Consider the following 21762-nt stretch of genomic DNA (forward strand, 5'->3'; position numbering starts at 1 on the left):
TTTTTTTTTTTTGAGATGGAGTCTCGCTCTGTCGCCCAGGCTGGAGTGTAGTGGCAGGATCTCAGCTCACCACAAGCCCCGCCTCCTGGGTTCTCGCCATTCTCCTGCCTCAGCCTCCCATATAGCTGGAACTACAGATGTCTGCCACCAGGCCTGGCTAATTTTTTTTTTTTTTTTTTTTTTTTTTTAGTAGAGACGGGGTTTCCGTGTTAGCCAGAATGGTCTTGATCTCCTGACTTCGTGATCCACCCGCCTCAGCCTCCCAAAGTGCTGGGATTACAGGTGTGAGCCACTGCGTCCGGCCACCTATGTTCTTACAAACATAACATACAACAGCATTTCTCCTGTAAGTTTATTCTTCATGAAGTTCTAAAGTTTTTGGACAAATAGAAAAACAAAACAACAACAACGACAAAAAAAAACTGTACCTATGCAAAGCCATCACCTTTAGGATAAAGGAGTATAAATTTGTTTTATTGTTGTTCTACTTTGCCATATTTATAATCTGTGAATTTACTAATCTAAATAATGTAAAGGATTCTAGAAAATTTTGGCTATAAATTGTTGAGTCAAATATGTTCCTATTGACACACTACAAATATAAAAATGCATTTCCCTGAGGGGTGAAGAAAGAAAAAATACATTTAAAAAATAAAATTTATAAAGGTTAAGTAATTTTTCTGAAATAGCAATACTATAATTCACACAAAATAAGACAAAAATATTATGTTCACAGTCATATATCCCTACTAAATATAATAGAGAAAGTCACTTCGAAATATTGCAGGGAGTCCTCTGCAAAGGATATTGTCTTGGGAAAGTCAGAACTATTAAAAAGTAAACCAGAACCCCTGTTTTTTTTTTTTTTTTAATGGCTTCAAATATGTTCTGTAGTTAAAAGATTTAAATTAGTCTCAGGACACAAGTGAGGCAATTTCTAGCCAGAGGCAACAAAGCTCCTATAAATCTTAAACAGCTCATAAATTGGCAAGGCTACCATGGGTGTGGTTTCAGTTATAAACTATAATGCTTTGAAAACTAAACTTTACAACTAGCTGAATACCACTTATGATGGGAAAACAAAATGAAACACATAGTCCAGGTTATTTTCCAGCAAAGCTACTCTATTTTTCATGTTCCCCTTGGTGTATTATCAAGTTTGTGTATTTGGAATCCTTTAACTGTGAATACCTTTTACTCACAACAAAAGGATCACATACATAAAAAGTCTTTGGTAATTAAACTGTGGAAGGAAGGCATTGCATAATGGATGAAAAATAATTATGCTAACATAATGACAGGGCAAATCTCACAATGCTAAATAGAAAACAACTGAACGTTTTCTGCCGGCAAATAATTGGTCTTGAGAGGAAACTTGTCACAAAGTCCCCCTAAAAATGCTGCTATTATAAAATAGTATAGATATAGAATAAAAAACTTTTCTCCAATGGGGGGTGGGTACCAGTTGCCTGGTTTATCCTCTCCCCTACTTACTAAGAAAACAGTAATTTTTAAGTGCCAGCTAGATGGTTGGTTTTCGTACTGGATTTACAAAGGAATACAGGGAGGGTGCTGGATATGTGAGCATTAACCAGGCACCCTGAGGCTGTTCAGTAAGCAAATAACCAGCTCAACTGCTGACTGTGGAGAGAGTGCAAGTCTGGTGGTTGCTGGTAGTTACTCATCCTGTGAATGATTTACACGTTAGACCGTGACCTCCTGGTCACCAAATTATGAGGAACAAAGGCCAACAATATGCCTGACTTTTCACAGCAATTCCCATATACTTTCATAAGCACTTAGCTGAAGCCATGATTATGGGAGGTTTAATCAGAAACACACCTGGATCCACCTGCTTAGGAGTTCTTCGCAGTCCATTGGTCCGTTTCTGTGCAGAAAAGTAAAACAAAGCAAAACAAATTATGTGTTGGTAATTTTGCACTATTAAATTATATTGCTATTGGCACTTTGGAAAGCAAATGAATGTTGCACATTTTCCAATTAAAAGCATGACTAAATTTGATTAGAGTATGATTTTAAAGTTTATTTTTACAATTTAACCTTTTTGTTTTTCTGGTAAGTCTTCCACTTGTATATCATTACACTTGATAAGTCGTTGGTACCTTATAACAGTAAGAAAAAAAAATCTTTTTGGTTGCCAACTCCAAATATTGGGACTAAATTTTTTAGGTCATAGTGATGATGGAGAGAACAAAGCCCAGCAGCCACCTTGGTTAGAATACGTTCCCAGCCAAGACATATGAGCAATAGCTTTAAACTGATCTCCTAAAACTCTAATTCAGCTATTTATGGGGCCTCACAGACCAGACTGAAGAAGGTATACAACCTCAAAACAAAGATCTGAAGCTCTGATTTTAGCCAACACTTAAATGAGAAAAGTGTTTTAATTACAGACCAGTTGTATCTGAACACTTTAAAAAACAAAACAGACATGCAGTTTGTGAATCATAAAAATGAATTCTTATTATAGAAAACAAAACTGTAAGAAAACAACTTTGCATTACAAAAATTACAGATGAGATACAAAACAAGAGATTTTAAATCTATGAAAATGCATGGTTACATATTTTATTTCTTAAGCATTAAACTCATTCCCACCTAATAACTACAGCAATCTCACTAATTAAGAAGGGCTTGATTTCACTTCTTTATTATGCAACTGGATGAAATGCTTAGTCTATGACTATCATACAATCTAGATTTTCATAAAAGCAGTATTTTCTTTTTGTATGTGTTGGGGTTTGTATCTGTGTGTGAAGACTTGGTTTCATTCAGAGCACACTTGGCTGTGCTAAGCACACATTAGCCATGGATTTCTCTCAGGGTTCTTTCTGTTGTTTTCACTCACAAGTTAAATGGATGAAATGTGTGTTTTGTTTTTTTTTTTCCAGCCTTCTTCCTAAGGGCCTCAAAGTCATATCCAGCAGACTTGCAGGGTTCTCAGGTGAAAGCAAATTGGAGAAATTTTTTAAATGTGATTTTTGTTTTTACCCCAACTACTTTCAACATGGATTTGTAAAAGACTGCTAGGATCATTAAAATCAGCATTGAAGCTATGTGAGCAAGATGGATAGCTGCACTAGAAAAGTTATAACAAGAGTCATTGTGAGTGAAAGGAAAATTTTGCTCTAGATTTGTTGGTAGCCAAGGCACAAAAATTGGAAGCATGATGAGTTACAGACTCATGTCTGATAATGTGAAAGAACACTAATTTAAAGAAAACTTCTTTTCTGTCTGAAATTTTATAATTTAGAGGAACTCTATATAATTCTATATATACAACATCGAACAACACAAAACTGACAGTATTTTCAACAGGAAATTATTTAATGACAGGCAACTTGCTATTTACTTCCTACATATCCCATCATCTTCTTAATGCACAATAGAAGTTGTCTTTCTTCTGATCTTATACCTTCTACTATCAAAGTACTAGGAACGCAAAAAAGGAATTTAACTCTTTGGTTTGAGTCCTAGAATCCCTAAATTAGTCCCATGTCGGAACTATAAACTTAAAATGTGAAAAGGGGACCCTGACTTCAAGAGCAACTCTGTATTCTCACACCTTGAATTTAGAATTAAAATAGGCTACACATTGCAAGTATTAAGAGAACGGATTCTAGAATAATATTCACTAAGTTCAAATTCAGTTTGAACACAAACAGTTAAGTTTATATCTCTGTGTCTGTTTTCTCATCTATAAAATGGAGACAATACTAAGCACCTATTTCACAGGTTTTGTGGTGAGAATTAAATGAGTTAATTTACCTTAAATGCTTGGAACAGTTACAGCCACATGGTAAGGATTATTAAGTGATAGGTTATTAGCTTTTTGTTATTTTAAATGTTTAAATTCACACAAAGTAATTCTACTCTGTTGGTGCCTTACTACTTACACTTCAGGTTCTTCCTCCTGAAAATCCACTGAAAATCAGTCACTCTGAAAACAGAAACCTTTCTACAGGAAGGGCGTGCAGTGGAATAAACTATGATCTGGTGTATTTAAAAAATAAACATAGGAGGAATTTTCAGCTCCCTAAACCAACTGCAACTGGAGAGGCTAAGATTTTTTTTTATACTTTAAAAGAACCTAAAAAGTATTTTATATTGAAAAACCTGGAGATGTTTAACAGATCATATTTTGAACAATTTTAAAGTGCAAATTTCATTTGTTATTCTGTCATCTCTGTGCCTATATTCCCCTCCCCAATCTATATTCTCAAAAGTCTAGGACGGAGCTGGACAGGCCCTCGTCCCCAGCAGGAAAAGAAGGGAAAGGAGGAGAGGACATATCTAGCAGCCACTCCTGGAGCTCTCAGTTACAGCCTCACACCACCATGAGAATCAGTCTCCAGGACCTTCTCAGTTTCCTTTGATTTACCTAAGAGTGTGTATGGGGAAGGATCAAACAAACTCAACTCTATAAGTACTTGGCAGTTATTTATTGCCTCATTACCTATTACCTTATCTTTCTTTACCTCTTAAAAATGGATTTAAAGTAATTAAATATGTATGCAATGATAAACTTGCTTCTTGGAGCCAGAGGAGCTTTCCGAAGGTTCACTCCAGAATGGGATGTGAGATGAACAGCCCAGGTAGGGTTATGGATGCCCCACAGATCCTGCGACTAGTGAAAACTGACATACCTTGCAAATAAAGTGCAAAATTAAAAATAAAAAATTCACAATCATAACAATTGAAAGGCAAGCAGAGGAGGCCTATAAACTGGTACATGGAGGGAAAGAAGGTCTTCAGGAGAGGAGAAAAAATAAAAATCACAGAGCTTACAAATTGCAGAAGTGCTTCATTATTTACTTATGAGAAGATTCCTGAGCAGAATACAATCATCTGCCTTGGAGAGTGAACACAGCTGGTATGGGGTGAGAGCTGCTTCTTAATATTAGTTTGCTATACTGCTCCCTTAAAACAAACTCAAGTTTCCAAATGGATTGACTAGCCTCAGAGCTTACTATAATCCTCCATCCACACAAAATAGAGATTTTTAGTACAGTGACACAGTAAATAAAAATTATATTGATGAGTGAAACAAGTCACTAAAAAACTGATATTATATATCTTAAAAAATCAATGTGAAAATTAATTCCTTGCATCATAGGCTTACGTGTAATTTAAAAAGTATAAAATTGCCTGTGAGAATTATTTAGTATCACATGAAAATTATTACCCACTTCTTATTAGCATATTTTCTTTCTGTAAGCACACCCATTTTACATGACTTAATTAAAATAAAATGAAACCATCTTCCTTGGGAAAAATAATACATATATCTAAAAGGATAAGTGTTAAGTAACACTGAGTTAAAGTTCAGAACTCTACAAAGTTTCTGTCTCAATAATATAATGACAGCATGAGAAAGCAAAAGAAGGCTGCTTTGCAAGATCCTTGGCACTGCTGGAAGAACCCTGATAGCCCTAATGAAAAATCTTACCTGTCAATGAAACACTAAAGGAACTCTTTGGTTAATTTATTTTAGTTCTAAAAAAACTCACAAGGCCTATTAAAAAAAAAAAAAAAAAAAAAAAAAACCACCTTGTTACGCATTCCTTGGTCTAGACTTTAGGTTCCAAAATATAGTCAACAGATGCACTGATTAGGTACATATGAGCCTCTTTATATCACACTCTTGATATCCTGTATGTTCAAATTATGTACTTAAGCAGAAAGTAGAGACAAGCACCTCTTATATTTTGCTGTACTTTTTATTATTTTACTAGATGTTAGATTAAAAACATACTAATATCACTTTTAAAGAAAGGTTTTAATTGTTAGATGTTAATTTACAAATCATAATTTTTGTCATTGTTATTTTGAAATTGTCAAATTACTGTACTTTTGGTTCATATAACTAATCACACATAGTTTGTATTTTATTTTTCTATGATTTTAAAAAATGTTTCACTATGGGCATTTGCCGGGGCCGGGGGGCGGGGGCAGTCAGGTAAGAAATCTGTTATTTTTGGTTGAAGGCCAAGGCAATGATTGTTTGGGAACCATTAAAATCTTTTCTGTCTGAAATTTTATAACTTTGGGGAACTCTACATAGCAACATCAAACAACACAATTGACAGTATTTTCAACAGGGAAGTATTTAATGATACGCAACTTGCTATTTACTTCTTACATATCCCATCATCTTTTTGTTTTTTTTTTTAAATAACTTTCTTTTTTGTATTTTTTAAGTAACTTTATTCCGAGAGGTAACATGGATTACATACTTCTAAGCCATTAGGAGACTCTGTGTTAAACCAAAAGGAAATGTTACCAGATCTTGATTTGATCAATAGGACGTGATAATCATCATCTTTCTGCTCTAATGGAAAAGTACTAGAAACATGGAACCACAATCTTAGATGCACAATGTTAGAGTTTGCAGTAATTCTACGAAATTTCAGTAATTCAGCAAATGTCGGGCAGTGACACAACATTTCATGACAGGGGACGCATCTGCCAACTTCAGGCGATAAGGGCCACCCTTCCCTCTGTACTTACAGTCCCATTTCATACACAGTCTTTGATTAAATATTCACACTTTTTCTCTACCTAAGACCTTCGGACAGTGACTGTGAAAATTCCTTGGATTTAATTTTTGCATTTTGTTCACAATCACTTGGTTGTTCCCTCTGTTTCTGTTTATTTCTATTTATTTTAAAAGGCGCATTTAACAGTGTAAAAGCTCAAGCCTGGTTCAGTTAGCAAACAACTTGAAATGCAAAGGTTATAAAAAATATTTAAAATGTTAATCTTACCTCTGGTAGTTTGAGTGTCCCTTGTTCTGAAAGAAATGTAAAAATTGGCATTGTCAGTGTAAAGTTATTTTGTTTGGTTAGCAACCTTAGCTTGTTCTCTGCAGAGTGGTAAAACACCCACTGCTTTGTTTTCTTAACTGATACCTGTAATATATTTCCATGGTCCCTCAGGCTGGGCTAGTAATTATTTTGCAACCTTGGTTCTCTTACCCTATTGGCTTGTCAGGAAAGTGACTCACAGTTTTAAATGACTTCTAGGTTATGCTTAACTTTTCCCATTGTTTATTAAGCAATGTCAATTCTACCACATAAAGCTCCTTAAAACAGGGGCTTGCACTAAATTTATATGCATGAGAGAAAGATAAATGTAACCTTTCTTTCAATATACCTCGTTTTAAGAATCTAAAAACACTAAGCTAACAAAGGTACTGCATTGACTATGTAGTACATAGTGTAACAATTGCAAATTATACACAGTACAACATTTTGTGTGAATTCTTTTTTGTTAAGTGGCCATAACTTTTATTTTTAATTTTGGGAGAAATACAGTTTGATTTAAAGATGGAACTTAAAAAAAAACTGAGTCAGGATTTATCCTAATGCTAATTTCCTTTTCGTATTTAGTTTACCTCCAGAAATAGGAAGAACAATTCCTTCATTACATTTCAGTCCCTGTAAATGCCTAACGGTTATAAGGGCCCTGAGATTTTCAGATGCGTGCTATGGTAGAAGAGCAAAGGATCGTTCTGGGGATAAGGGCGCATACAGCACTTGGAAAACTGGTAGGCAGCGTCTTTGCCTCCTTTCCCCACACTCAGGAACACTTATATATGTTCTAGCTTCTCCAGACTGACAGGAAATCCCTCATCATCATAAGCCCAGGCCTATACTTTCCCCATGCAAAATGATCTTCTAAAAACGCATCTGAAAAGATGCCACAGAGCGACATCAGGAGAGAAAGAGCAGGCCTAAGTGGGAGCTCTGCAGGATGTTTCTTTAAGAGATTCTAAGAAGCGCCCAGCCAGAGTTGAAGGGGAAAACTCCTGCCAGGACACCTGACTAGCTGCCACAGATTGCTTTACACAAGAAGATTGCCTGGGGCATGGAACAGGAGGTTGGTTTGTGTTTTTCTTTTCTCTCCAGCTTTTTTTTTTTTTTCCTTCTTTTTTTAAGGAATACTTCTGATGAATGGAAATGGAAGATCCATGGGCAGAAAGTCACCTTCAAAAGAAAAGCTAAGTCCTCATCCCTTCGTCAATTTCAAACCCCATCACCTCGGCTTTCACAAATAACTGCCTTCTATGAAGGCATCTTTGCTAGCCCTGAAATCAACCTTTACAAAGGAGTATTCCTGGACAAAAAGTTACTTCATTTCTTCTTTTCCTCCCTATTGGAAACACATAATGTTTCAGAAGAAAGATTGGCCAAGAGCGCTGGTTTGGGAAGAGGTTCTATACAAGTGCCATTTGGCTGGCCCAGGCTTAGAACCCAAGTTAGGGGAACTTGGGTTCTTAAAAGAACAGCTGTGAGACTTGCTTCACTGGTTTGCCCAGAAAGACCTATATATACCAGAATATCCCTATTCCCCTACTGGTGAGTTAGAGCCTGAATTGAGAGTCATAAACTGCAGGAAGCACTAAACAGGGGGGCAGTTTAAGTTTTCCATCCAAGGAGACTGAGGAAAACTTTTTACATGAGCTCCAAAATTGGGGAGACCTCAGCTCTTTTGGGTTCAGTGTTTATAAATGAGTGTGCACCTGAATTTCAATTCAAAAATATTTATTTTTTCTGATTCTTCCCAAAGAAGTGTTTTTAGGTCCTTGCGAAGTAAGTCTTTTACACATACTTTAAATGTATTGTTTGTGGCATAAAACCTATGATAACCCCATGTGTCAGTAGTTGTCACACCATGTTCTATGAGGGTTCTCTGGGTGACCTCCAGGAAGAGGAAACAATGGTATTTACGGTGGTCAAGTAGCTACGCAGACACTTGCACCTCTTCATCAGAGGAGCAGATCCAGGAACAGAAGTCCTGCATTTCCAGGCTCTTCGTATCTTGTGCAGGATTTGGCTGCCAGGTGGCCAGCTCCTGGCATAAATGAGGATCCATCATAGAACACCAGAGGTTGTGAGACCCAGACATGGCACTGATGAGATTGGTACAACACTGGGATCAAACTATACTTAGCTGTCTACCTTACTCACCTATCCCTCTTTTATTTCCTCCCTTGTCATTATCTCCTGCTTTCTTCCTCTTGTGTCTCATCAAGAGGAGTAACTTCCGTCATATTTCTGATTGGGTGCATTAAGAAATGCTCTACACAAAGCCTCCTCTGTGTAACCCAGACAGGAAAAATTGAAAAGGGGCTTTGCGCTGCATGCAACTCCAAGGGCATGAGTCTTTTAGTAGGGCTTCCCCTTTGCCTTTCTCACTGCCATACCTTCCTGTCCTCATGGCCACCACATTTACCTTCTGCCAAGGAGAGACCTGCTGCATTCATGGATATGGCATAGAGCTGTTTGTACTCTGATCTGATCATGCTGAGTGTACCACATAAACAGTAGCTCCTGGAAGTCTGTTTTTATTTAATCATGTTTCATGGTAGGGTTCTGTAAATTTTCTAAGAATAAGGCAAAAGCCAAAGGAGTATCAGTAACTCTTACAATCTGCTGAGTTCAGAAATTCTCAGCCAGGCTCCTGTATTTATGCTTTTGTGCTTGTGACAGTGGCTATACCATTAAACAGACTGCCTCCTTTATAAACACAATCTAAACTGTCATACCCACACTAATGCAATAGCCTGTTCACTGACACTAAAATAATAGTAAGGAGAGAAAGGAAAACCCAACTGCAACACTGAAAATACATATACGTTTCAAAGTAAAGCTTCATTCTGGCTGGGAAAATGGAATAAGAAACCTTTTTATATGAAGTATTCTATGGAAAAGTTGCTCTAAGTTTTGCAGCCTGCAACCCCATTTTTACTTCCTTTTGGTATCCACCCGAAACTACTATAGTGGGCACTTGGCTCTCTAGAAAACTCTGTTCATGCCTTAGTTCTGCAATAGCGCTGAGATAATTAAGGCTGATTATCATCAAATCTATTTTGGCTGTACTCTGACCTAGAACAAAGGTTGGCTGCTGGTTGAGATGGGATGAAAAAGTCTCTTTCTGTATCTCTCTTTTTCTCCTGGGAACTTTCTTAGGATTATAATTCAATTCTTCAAGTTTCCAAAAGTTTTTAATCCTCAACTTATATTTACCCTGCAGCCTACTTCTCAGGTTCCTATTGATCAAACTATAAAACATTCTTCCCCTTTCAAGAACCTTTCTACATGGTGACTCATGGGCCCTCAAGGGGTTTATACCTTGCATTCTTTCATCATGTCCCAACTGGCTTAATATAATTCTAAGAAGTGGTGTTACTGAGGTGCTTGGAGCCTTTGCAGAACTCCATCTTCAATGCCAGCACAGAGCTCAATGTACATTATTGGTGCAAGAGAAACAATTTTCACAGAAGCTTTAAATTTCAAGTGAATATTTAAACAATTTTCACTTGTTTAAATATAAGATTCAGTCCTATTTTGTTTTTCAACACAAGTGGCTCTCAATTCATACATTATTGCATAATTTGCTTTGTCTCTTATCTGAAGTTCTATTCAGACTAAACAAATCAATGTCCAGTAAGACCGCCTGTCTCAACAGGGGCCACAGAAAAGTAATTACCAGAACAGTTTTTGAAGGTACCCTATCATCATGACTAAAGTGCTATTTCTCTGAGACATTACAACTAAAAAACGGTTGGACTGATCACATTTTGGAGAAAGTTCACTTTCACAAATGTTATGTTCACTACTCAGATATACAGCAATGTTTTAAAAAGAAAATAAAGCAAACCATAAAACGATAAATAATATTTAGAGGCTTTGATTTCAAGTTTTTTCAGGGGCTCTAATAGGAATACAACCACATAATAGATTCCAGTTCACATTAATAATTATTAATGTACCATTAAACTGACCCAAATAGATGGAAGGAATAATAACCACTCAAGTATAAAATTGTCTTTATGAGTTTTAAGTAATATTATGCAGAACTAAAGTCATTTTTGGTTATGAAATCAATGATCAATCTTCAGTTCACGTAAAAGTACTGTGATAAAATGCCTAGCAGTAGAAGTCTGAAATAAAATTGTATCCTGAAAGCTTATCTTTTATGCTAAAACATACAATGCGATTTACAAAGCAGCCCGATTCAGATACCAATGTGGGTGCAGGTTCTAGGTAGCAGTCTCTCAGTTTTAAACCACCAGGATACCAGAGCAACGTCCTTCCAATTAGGAGTGGCTATAGCAGCAGCAGGAGCAGCAGCTGGCCTAGATAAAAGTGTGATTAAACAGATAAGCAAATGGGGATCTGCTTCAGTTAAATATTAGGGCAGCTGAGGCTTGCATTCTCACTAAAGGAAAAGATGCATTATACCAAAGTCTTTTGCTCCAGCAACATTTGCCTTCCAATGTTACTTTGTTTAAACTGAGAGGATGCAAATCAAGCTACATTGGTCAATGTCAGAGTAAGAAGGGGGGATCAAAGGTGCTGAGTCATGTAGTATAGTGGGGGAAAAAGCAAATGTCCACAAAGGTTGCTGTCTGGGATTAGACCTTCACGGTGGTATACTGTGAGAAGGAAACGACACCCTAAAATTACATTAGCTTTGCATTGACTTGTTCAGAGAAGCTTGCATAGTGGAGTTCACACCTATTCATTATTAACGTTGGAAAGTTTTGGCATGCACTTCAGAGCTCCTGTATGTGTTGATCATTGAGGTTGCCATAGTGAATGTGAAGAAGTCAACTCAAGTTCAGGGAAAAGGAGAGTGGAACTGCCTGCCCTTTATATCCATGCAAATCCTCAAATGTTAAGACATAAACTAATCACCCAACCTTCAAATTTGTTTCCAAGTTGCACAGTTTGTCTTATTAACAAAATAAACTTAACGTATCTTTTTTCATACTTCAAATGTACTTGAGTTAATAATCTGTCATAATCATATTTTAATACAAATGAGATGCTTCATTCAGAAATGCACTGCATTTTTGTCAAGTAATTATCATTTCCAGGGTGAATGAAGACTAGATAAATTTAAGGGATATAGAGCATGAAATATAAAAGGTTTTCCAACCCAAGGAAGACAACATCCAAAAAGGGCTAACTTGTATAAAAAGAAGTGTTAAGAGGTACTTCAAATGCTTAATAATATTTAGTCACATCCTATAACACCATTAAAAATTATATTCTGGTTGAAATAGTCCTATTATGGGAAAAAGCAACAACAACTTGATATTAAGTGCCACTCCTCTGAACTTGGTACTAAGGCGTGGACATAAAAGATGAGAAACATATTCCAAACAGCAAAGGAGCATATAATCTAACAGGGGTAGAGACAGACACCAAATAGTCCATGTGTTTCATTACATTGCCCAGCTTCCTTTGTAGTGAAGTTGAAGCCATGTGACTAGTTTTAGCCAACGGACTTGATAAAAAATGGCACTGCTTACTTCCAGGCTACGGGTCTGTAAATCAGCAACCCTAGAACCCATGTGTTAAGTTGGCAAAGTAAAAGATCAAACTGATCTGGGTTCCCTGATTAGAAGGGAGCTACTCTGAAGGGCCACTGAACCCGCAGTAAACAGTGCATGTGTGAGAAATAAACTTTTATTATCTTAAAGCCAATGGGACCTGGGGTTTGTTAGTTGCCACAACACAGCCTAACCTTGGCAAATGTGTAAAGCCTACACAGAAACTAAATAGAGAACAATTTAATTCAGGCTACCGTTGGATGGTCAAGGTAAGGTTAATGATTGGCAAAGAGTTTGGACAGAAAGTAATGAAAGGATGGTCCTTGGAACTGTTTGGAGAAAAGGGAGCATGTTTCAGGGAGAGGAAATAGCAGGAGCCAAGTGAGAACTCTAACAACTGGATCGACTGGATCAGGAGTAGATTTTTTCTGAAAGGGAGGCATTTTTGTTCTGTGAATTGCTTCATTTGCTTGCTACTTATTAACCTAACCCAGGTGTCTCCTCTCAAAGGCCTAAAGATCGATGCTTAGGCCACGAGCCTTTCCTTGCAAAAATACTAAAAAGGAATCTAAAAGGTCCACCTAATTTTCTATCTTTCATTCTTAAAGTACCAGCCAAGGACTCAGGTAAGGTTTTTATTCCACTTTTCCACCATCTAGTCAAGCTCTAGTCTCTACGAAGGTGGAACCAAAACCTGTACAATCCCCCACACTCTCCTGTTTCTGATTCTAAGATTATAGTGATCTTCAGGGCCCAGAAGCCCTGCTGCACTACAATTCTACTCATTTGTCTGTCCATTTGTTGATCCATCCACTCACCCAACCATTCCCCACTACTTCCTTGACGTCAACACACCAATTACGTATGGTTCCTATCATTGAGAGGCCTGCAGTCTAATTGAAGAGATGAACATAGAGTCAATTATAATAAATGTGATAAAAGTAAATATGTGATGTCAGGGGAGCACAGAGGACTGACAGACTAATAAAACCCAGGCATGAGGAGTGTCAGAAAAGGTTTTCAAAGTGGGGGCAACATTTGCATTAAGTTTTTAAAAATGAGCATTAAGTTTACTAAACAGAAAAGAGAATAAAAGACAGTAAAATAGAAAAACAAAATACACTTAGATACATAGACATGAAAAAAAGTGGCTGGAGAAGTGTGAGTAGTTAAACAGAGTTGTGTTATAGGTTGGGGGGATGGGAGGAAGTGGTAAAAAAAAATGGGCTGTACAAATTACTCAGAGCTTTGTAGGCCATATTGGAAAGTCTGGACATTATTCTGGAAGAAATATAAACTACAGTATATGAAAGAGTGAAACCATCAGACTTAATTCTAATGAAGATAATTTTATAAATTACATAAGAATAAGATTAAGAGCAGGGAGTTAGGAAACTTTTGAGTTGTTCAAGCAAGAGACAATGAGATTTTCTGTGTATATCAACACCATTATCAATGCATTCTAGAGAGACTTAGGAGGAGAGCTAAGAAGAACAGGAAGGTGAATCAAGATGAGGAAGAGGCTGACACCCAGGTCTCTGTGAGTGTTTGGATGGTGGGCCTTTAACCAAGACAAGGTATAGGAGAGGGAAGTTTGCAGGAATAACTAATGAGGTTGATTTTAGTTATGAGACATTTGAGGTCACTGCAAGACGCATGGGAGGTGATATGTAAGGAGAAGATGGAAATTTAAAATCCACACTTCAGGAAAGAAGTCTTATGCACAGATGGACCTTTATCTACCTGGGGTGTGGGGTGTAGCTAAGCCACGGAAGTCCATCAGATTTCCTAAAGATGGCATGGGGGCATGATGGGTTGTGAAGGATAGCATCAAGGAGGATGATTAGCAATGTTAAATGAAACAGAAAGGTCACATAAGATAAGGCCTAAATGTGATGTCCTATGGATCTGTCCATTAAAAGGTAGAGTAAAAGACTATCTACCTCTCATTGAGCCTCCGGGTTACCTTGTCATTTTGTACAACTAGTACCTCTTCTCCACTTGACCATCCCTTTGTATAAACAAGTCTGATGTTGAATAAAGATAGCATGCTCCCCCTCTTAAATTTTTTTATTATTTTTAATTGACACATTCAAAGCCAGTGGTTTTTAAATTTTTTGTCCTGCTTTGTAATCAATTACAGAACAAAGTTTAGAGAATGATGCTACTTTTTAATCAATGATATCTGTATAAGTAAGCATTATCTACAATCTGCAGGGAACTAACAGTATGACACGTATTTATGGGGTACAGTGTGAAAGTTCAATATATGTATACAAAGTGTTATGACCAAGTCAAGATAATTAGCATATCTATCACCTCAAACATTTATCATTTAGTTGTGTTGGGAATATTCAAAATCTGCTCTTCTGGCTACTTGAAAATATACAATAAATTGTTGTTAATTATAGTCAGCCTATAGTGCTATAGGACACTATAACTTATTCTTCCCATCTGGGTGTACTTCTGTATCCATTAACCAACCTCTGCCTACTCCCCTTTTTGGAACTGCCTTTCATGCCAACTATCCAATGTTTATAACAACTCCTACTAGTCACAGCTTTCTGGATCACAAGTGGACTCCTGACCCACATTGATCCAATAAGGATCTCTTTTTGTTGCCTGAGAATATAGTTAGACTATGTTAAACGTTATTGCTATAAAGTTCTGTAAAGCAGGGGTGAATTTCAAACCACCTATGATTTAATGTTATGGGGGAGTCTGAACTATGTAAACATTTGAGTTTGTCTTAAGTCAGTAGTACTTACTTGCTTTCAATTTGGCTGTTGAAATGATTTCCCTCAAAGTCAAGTTCTGCTGAAATCATATTACACTCTTCTCCATGCAAAAGCCCTATTCAAGTAAACTATGTCTCAATCCCCTGGATATACCTTATCCCTTTTTCCTGCCTTCCCTTATACCCACATTTCCCCCAAATCCTATGCCAGTCATGAAACACTGTATTACTGAACTGCGGCAAGCAATTATTCCTGGATGCCCAAACAAAGGATCACACAAGGCTTAAGTCAATGTTGAGCTTGAGAAGCTGAGAAGCAGCTCATAAAGTCTAGCTTGCCGAAGACTTCAAAATAGTACCTACTTTACCACACTCACATCAGACCTACCAAGCTCAAACTCACACTTTACCCACAGTTACCACCTATACCAGAGCGAGAAGGAATGAGTGTGAAGAGAAGATGCCATAGCTTCCAGTTTTCAGAAGGTACAGTCTGCTGATGGAGCGACACAGAGATTCTTCTTCCCCTTGAAGACACGGCCCCTCATAAGGGCTACCCAGCAAACCCTGATCTGACAGTAAAAAAAGGAAGCCTCCTAGGCAGGTCCTTACCATTTCATACCACTAATGAACTATAAGCATTCGGTATTACTGGTCTCTCAAAATCTTGAGCAGGAAATAACTTAAAAGAAGGAGAGAGGGAGAGAAAGGGCACCAACGCCCTTGGTGGGAATGGAGGTCAACGGAAATATGTAAAGCAGGGAAATAATCAAAAAAGCAAGGGGATATGGTACAGACTCCAAAAAGCAAATTTAGCCAGAGGTTTAAAAAGAAAAACATTTTCCTGCTTTGTAATGAATTACATAACAAAGTTTAGAGAATGATGCTACTTTTTAATTGATGATATCTAAGTAAGCATTATCTACAATCTGCAGGGCACTAACAGTATTATTCTTAGTTATCTTATTTTCATACATTTATGACCTTGTTTCTTCATCTTAAAATAAGGGGCCCTAGAACTGAATGTGTCTCAAGTCCATCCGGCCTTGAGAATTTCCATGGGAAGAAGGTAGGTATGGTACCCAGGGATGCACGACTTCTTGCAGCACTATAGAACATTCAAACCTAAAAACATTTGGTAGTTACTAATTTAATTTAAAAGTGTTTTGCCTAAAAAACCATTAGAAAATCACTCCCTTTCACTGAGAAAGGCAAGCACATGATTACTTACTAGGATTCAGTACTGGGCTTTTGACACATCTGACATATTATCATCACAGCTTATTCACATAACTGGTAGCAGAGCCCAGTGGTAAGAACAAACTCAGGGGCTGGTCTGCCTGGATTTGAATCTTGGTTGTACTAAATAAGCAACTTAGACAGATTGCATATTTCTCTGTGCCTTGGTTTCTCATCTGTAAGATAAGTATATCGATAATACCAACTTCACAGAATTTACATAGGAGTAAATAAGTTAACAGTGGTAAACTTAGTACAAATGGTCCCCAATTTTGGATGTTTCATTTATGATTTTTCCACTTTACAACAGTATGAAAGTCACATGCATTCAGTAGAAACTAGACTTTAATATTTGAATTTTGATATTTTCCCAGGCTAGCAACATGTCCAATGAGACTCTCTCATGATGCCGGGCAGCAGCAGCTAGCCACAGCTACCAGTCAGCCATGAAATCACAAGGGGAAGCAAACAATACAGTGTACTGTGTTGCCAGATGATTTTGGCCAACTGTATTTCAAGTGCTGTGAGCATGTTTAAAGTAGGATAAGCAAAGCTATAATGTACAATAGGTTAGGTGCACTGAATGCAGTTTTGACTTACGACAGTTTCCACTTACAATGGCTTAATCAGGACATAACCCCATCATTAATGGAGGAGCATCTGTACTGAGAATAGTACCTGGCACTAAATAGGGGTATTTATTTTAAAAGATTTTAAAATCTAAGTGCTATTATTGGCCCTGTTTTATAAGGTGTTAGTCCATTCTCACATTGCCAGAAAGAAATACCTGAGATTGGGTTATTCATAAAGAAAAGAGGTTTAATTGACTCACAGTTTCACATGGCTGGGGAGGTTTCAGGAAACTTACAATCATGGCAGAAGGCAAAGGAGGCAAGTCTTCCATGGAGGCAGGCAAGAGAGCAAGCCAGAGCTGGGAAAACTGCCTTATAAAACCATCAGATCTCCTGAGAACTCGGTCACTATCATGAGAACAGCATGGGGAAAATGTCCCCATGATCCAATCGCCTCCCTCCCTTGTAATGTGGGGATTACGGGGATTACAAGTTGAGTTGAGATTTTGGTGGGAACACAGAGCCAAACCATATCATTCCGTCCCTGGCCCCTCCCAAATCTCACATCCTCATATTTCAAAACATAATCATGCCTTCCCAACAGTCCCCCACAGTCTTAACTAATTTCAGCATTAACTCAAAAGTCCACAATTCAAAGTCTCATCTGAGACAAGGCAAGTCCCTTCCACCTATGAGCCAGTAAAATAAAAAATAAGTTAGTTCCTTCCAAGATACAATGGGGATATAGGCATTGAGTAAATACACTTATTCCAAATGGTCAGATGGTTCCAAATTGGTCAAAACAAAGGGCCTACAGGCCCCATGCAAGTCTGAAATCCAGCACGGCAGTCACCTCTGACTCCATGTCTCATATACAGGTCACAATGATGTAAGAGGTAGGTGCCCAGGGTCTTGGGCAGCTCTGCCCCTATGGCTGGGCAGGGTATAGCCCCCCTCCTGGCTGCTCTCACGGGCTGGCAGATTGTCTGCACGTTTTCCAGGCACACAGTGCAAACTGTGGGTGGATCTACCATTGTGGAATCTGGAGGACCGTGGCCCTCTCCTCACAGCTCCACTAGGCAGTGGCAGTGGGGACTCTGTGTGGGAGCTCCAACCCCACATTTCCCTTCTGTACTGCCCTAGCAGAGGCTCTCCATGAGGGCCCTGCCCCTGCCGCTGCAGCAGACCACTGCCTGGACATCCATACATTTCCATATATCCTCTGAAATCTAAGCAGAGCTTCCCAAAGCTCGATTCTTTCTCTTTCTCTCTCTCTCTTTTTTTAAGTTGTGATAACAGCTTTTATTCAGGAACAATTGCAAAGGAGAAGGAAATCCAGGTTCAATTTCAAATACGTCATGGACAAGTGGAGATTTATAACCAAGGAGCAGGGTGAGGTCAGTGGATGGAAAATTACTGAGAGGAAACATCAGATATAAGGGGGATTCTGGCTAAACTGACTTGATAGGATTCTTGGTGAAGGTGGGTCAGAATGATCACATACCAAAGGTTATGGGGATGAGGAATTTGAAAAATCACCTTCGGTTCTTTGAAAATCTGCTGTCTATGTCACTACATTTAAATTATAAGTGCAAGTGAGTTGTTGGCAATGCAGCATGCCAAAGCTGAGTTAAATAGCTAGGAAGACTCTAGAGATAAGAATCCTTTTTTTAAAATCAAATTTTGTCAATAAGTATTCTTAAAAAGGTGAGCTTACAAAAGCCAAAGTGATTGAATATTGTTTCATGGTCTATGCAGTCAATTTTCATCTTCCTTGTGGCCTGAAGACAAGTAGCCATGAGCAATGAGCATTTTTTAAAGTTTTATTTTATTTATTTCATTTTATTTTAAGTTCCAGGGTACATGTGCAGGATGTGCAGGTTTGTTACATAGGGAAATGTGCGCCATGGTGGTCTGCTGCACCTATCAATGCATCACGTAAGAATTAAGTGCAGCATGCATTAGTTATTTTTCCTGATGCTCTCCTTTCCCCCATCCTGCCGACAGACCCCAGTGTGTGTTGTTCCCCTCCCGTATCCATGTGTTCTCATTGTTCAGCTCTCGCTTATGAGTGAGAACATGTGTTTGGTTTTCTGTTCCTGCATTAGTTTGCTGAGGATAATGGCTTCCAGCTCCATCCATGTCCCTGTAAAGGACATGATCTCATTCCTCTTTATGTCAGCATGGTATTTTATGATATATGTACCACATTTTCTTCATCCAGTCTATCACTGATGGGCATGTGGGCTGATTCCATATCTTTGCCATTGTGAATAGTGCTACAGTGAACATATGCATGCATGTGTCTTTATAGTAGAATGATTTCTATTCCTCTGGGTATATGCCTAGTAATGGGATTGCTGGGTCAATTTGTATTTCTGGTTCTAGGTCTTTGAGGGATTGTCACAGTCTTCCACAATGGATGAACTAATTTACATTCCCACCAACAGTATAAAAGCATTCCTATTTCTCCACTGCCTCGCCAGCATCTGTTGTTTCTTGACTTTTTAATAATTGCCATTCTGAGTAGTGTGATGGTATCTCATTGTGGTTTTGATTTGCATTTCTCTAATGATCAGTGATGTTGAGCTTCTTTTTTTATATGTGTGTTAGCTGCATAAATGTCTTCTTTTGAGAAGTGTCTGTTCATGTCCTTTGCCCACTTTTTAATGGGGTTGTTTGTTTCTTCCTTGTAAATTTGTTTAAGTGCCTTGTAAACTCTGGATATCAGATCTTTGTTAGATGGATACCTAAACGTCAACTCTTGACTTTTGTGCACTCACAGGTCCAACACCACATGGAAGCTACAAAGGCCTGGGGCTTGCACTCTCTGAAGCAAAGGATTGGAGCTTGCACCCTCTGAAGCAATGGCCTGAGCTGTACATTGGCCCCTTTTCACCATGGCTGGAGCAGCTGGGAACACAGGGCACCAAATCCTTAAGCTGCACACAGCAGTGGGTCCACAAAACCATTTCTCCCTCCTAGAACTCTAGGCCTGTGATGGAAGGGGCTGCCGTGAAGACTTCTGACATGCCCTGGAGACATTTTCCCCATTGTCTTGGTAATTAACATTCAGCTCCTCATTACTTATGCAAATTTCTGCAGCAAGCTTGAATCTCTCCCTAGAAAATGGGTTTTTCTTTTTTATGGCATCATCGGGCTGCAAATTTTCCAAACTTTTATGCTCTACTTCTCTTTTAAACATTAGTTCCAATTTCAAATCATCTCTCTCAAGTTCAAAGTTCCACAGATCTCTAGGGCGGGGCAAAATGCCACCAGTCTCTTTACTAAAACATAGCAAGAATGACCTTTACTCCAATTCCCAACAAGTTCCTCATCTCCATTTGAGACCACCTCAGCCGAACTTTATTGTTCACACCATTATCAGCATTTTGGTCAAAACCATTCAACAAGTCTCTAGGAAGTTCCAAACTTTCCCACATCTTCCTGTCTTCTTCTGATCCCTCCAAACTGTTCCAACCTCTATCCATTACCCAGTTCCAAAGTAGCTTACACATTTTCAAGTATCTTTATAGCAGTGCCCCCAACTCCTGGTACCAATTTACTGTATTAGTCCATCCTCCCACTGTTATAAGGTAATATTTGAGACTGGGGAATTTATAAAGAAAAGAGATTTAATTCGCTCATAGTTCCACATGGCTGGGGAGGCCTCAGGAAACTTACAATCATGGCAGAAGGTGAGGCAGGTACATCTTACATGGTGGCAAGCAAGAGAGAAAAAGCAAGAAACACTGCTTATAAAACCATGAGTTCTCATGAGAACTCACTCAGTAACATGAGAACAGCATGGAGGAAACCCCATGATCCAATCCCCTCCTACCTGGTCCCTCCCTTGACATGTGGGAATTATGGGGATTACATTTCAGGATAAGATTTGGGTGGGCACACAGAGCCAAACCATATCATGAGGGAAGAAACTAATACTTACAAAGGGTAAGTAAATGGAGTTCAAAGTCACCCAGGGAGTAAATTGTGAAGCTAGGATTCAAACAGACCAAGACTCCAGAGCTTGCAGATTTTACTGCCATAGACAAAATGACTTATGTAAGGACAGAGTACATTGAAATAATTACCTAGGAACAGACACTGGGAATATATGACTCCTTTATTTGACTAGACTAGGAATTTTCAATGATTTCTTACTGACTTTCATAATGTAAAAGTTAAAAAATTGTATGTTCTTTCCATGCCATACTTGTATATTATTTTAAAGTTTGGTGCTCATTAACTTTCCCATCCACATGTACTCCAGATCATAAAAACAACAAAAATACTACATAACCCCATGTCTTTAAAAAAAAAAAAATGACTTTTCACTATATCACCTTAGATTAAAATAGTAAGTTCTTACTTTGCTCAGGTATTGTGTAAGAATCAACATTGTCTCACTGGATCCTCATAATAATTGTCTAATTTACAAGATGAATAAACAAAAGCTCAGAATATTTAAGTAAATTCCCCAAGCTCACATAGCTAGCAAATGGCAAAGCTAGGCTTTCAACCATCTCTGCTCGACTCTAAACTATTCTCCTACACTATTTCCTTTAGAACCATGCCAACTATGGGATCATTTTACATTCTTCACAGGCATCATCTCATCAAGACAGGGCCTTGGGATTTACATAAACATTAGCCTACTATAAGCAAATAACATGTTAACTGTCTCCAAAGAGATTAAAGAATGGGACATATAAAGATGGAACAACAAAAATTCAAGTGATAAATTGTATCAGGGTGACAATTAAAGAATAACAACAATAATTTTTATTTCTATTATATTTTACAACATTGTAAACTGTTTCTGACCTTCTGACAGATGTAAGAAG

The 21762-nt window shown here is 38.0% G+C and overlaps 1 protein-coding gene across 3 annotated transcripts in view; it reads right to left on the reverse strand.

The window, feature by feature from the left end:
* VAV3 (vav guanine nucleotide exchange factor 3) overlaps positions 1-21762 on the reverse strand; it is a 397859-nt gene that overhangs the window by 102039 nt on the left and 274058 nt on the right. For all 3 annotated transcript variants that reach the window (XM_025385822.1, XM_025385815.1, XM_025385831.1), the window contains 2 exons: positions 6789-6814; positions 1843-1888 (listed from right to left, as the gene is read on the reverse strand). In XM_025385822.1, the coding sequence (XP_025241607.1) occupies positions 1843-1888; positions 6789-6814 (72 nt within the window). The remainder of the gene's footprint in view (positions 1-1842; positions 1889-6788; positions 6815-21762) is intronic.

This window comes from Theropithecus gelada, chromosome 1, assembly GCF_003255815.1.
Source record: "Theropithecus gelada isolate Dixy chromosome 1, Tgel_1.0, whole genome shotgun sequence".
In the NCBI taxonomy this organism is placed as follows: domain Eukaryota; kingdom Metazoa; phylum Chordata; class Mammalia; order Primates; family Cercopithecidae; genus Theropithecus; species Theropithecus gelada.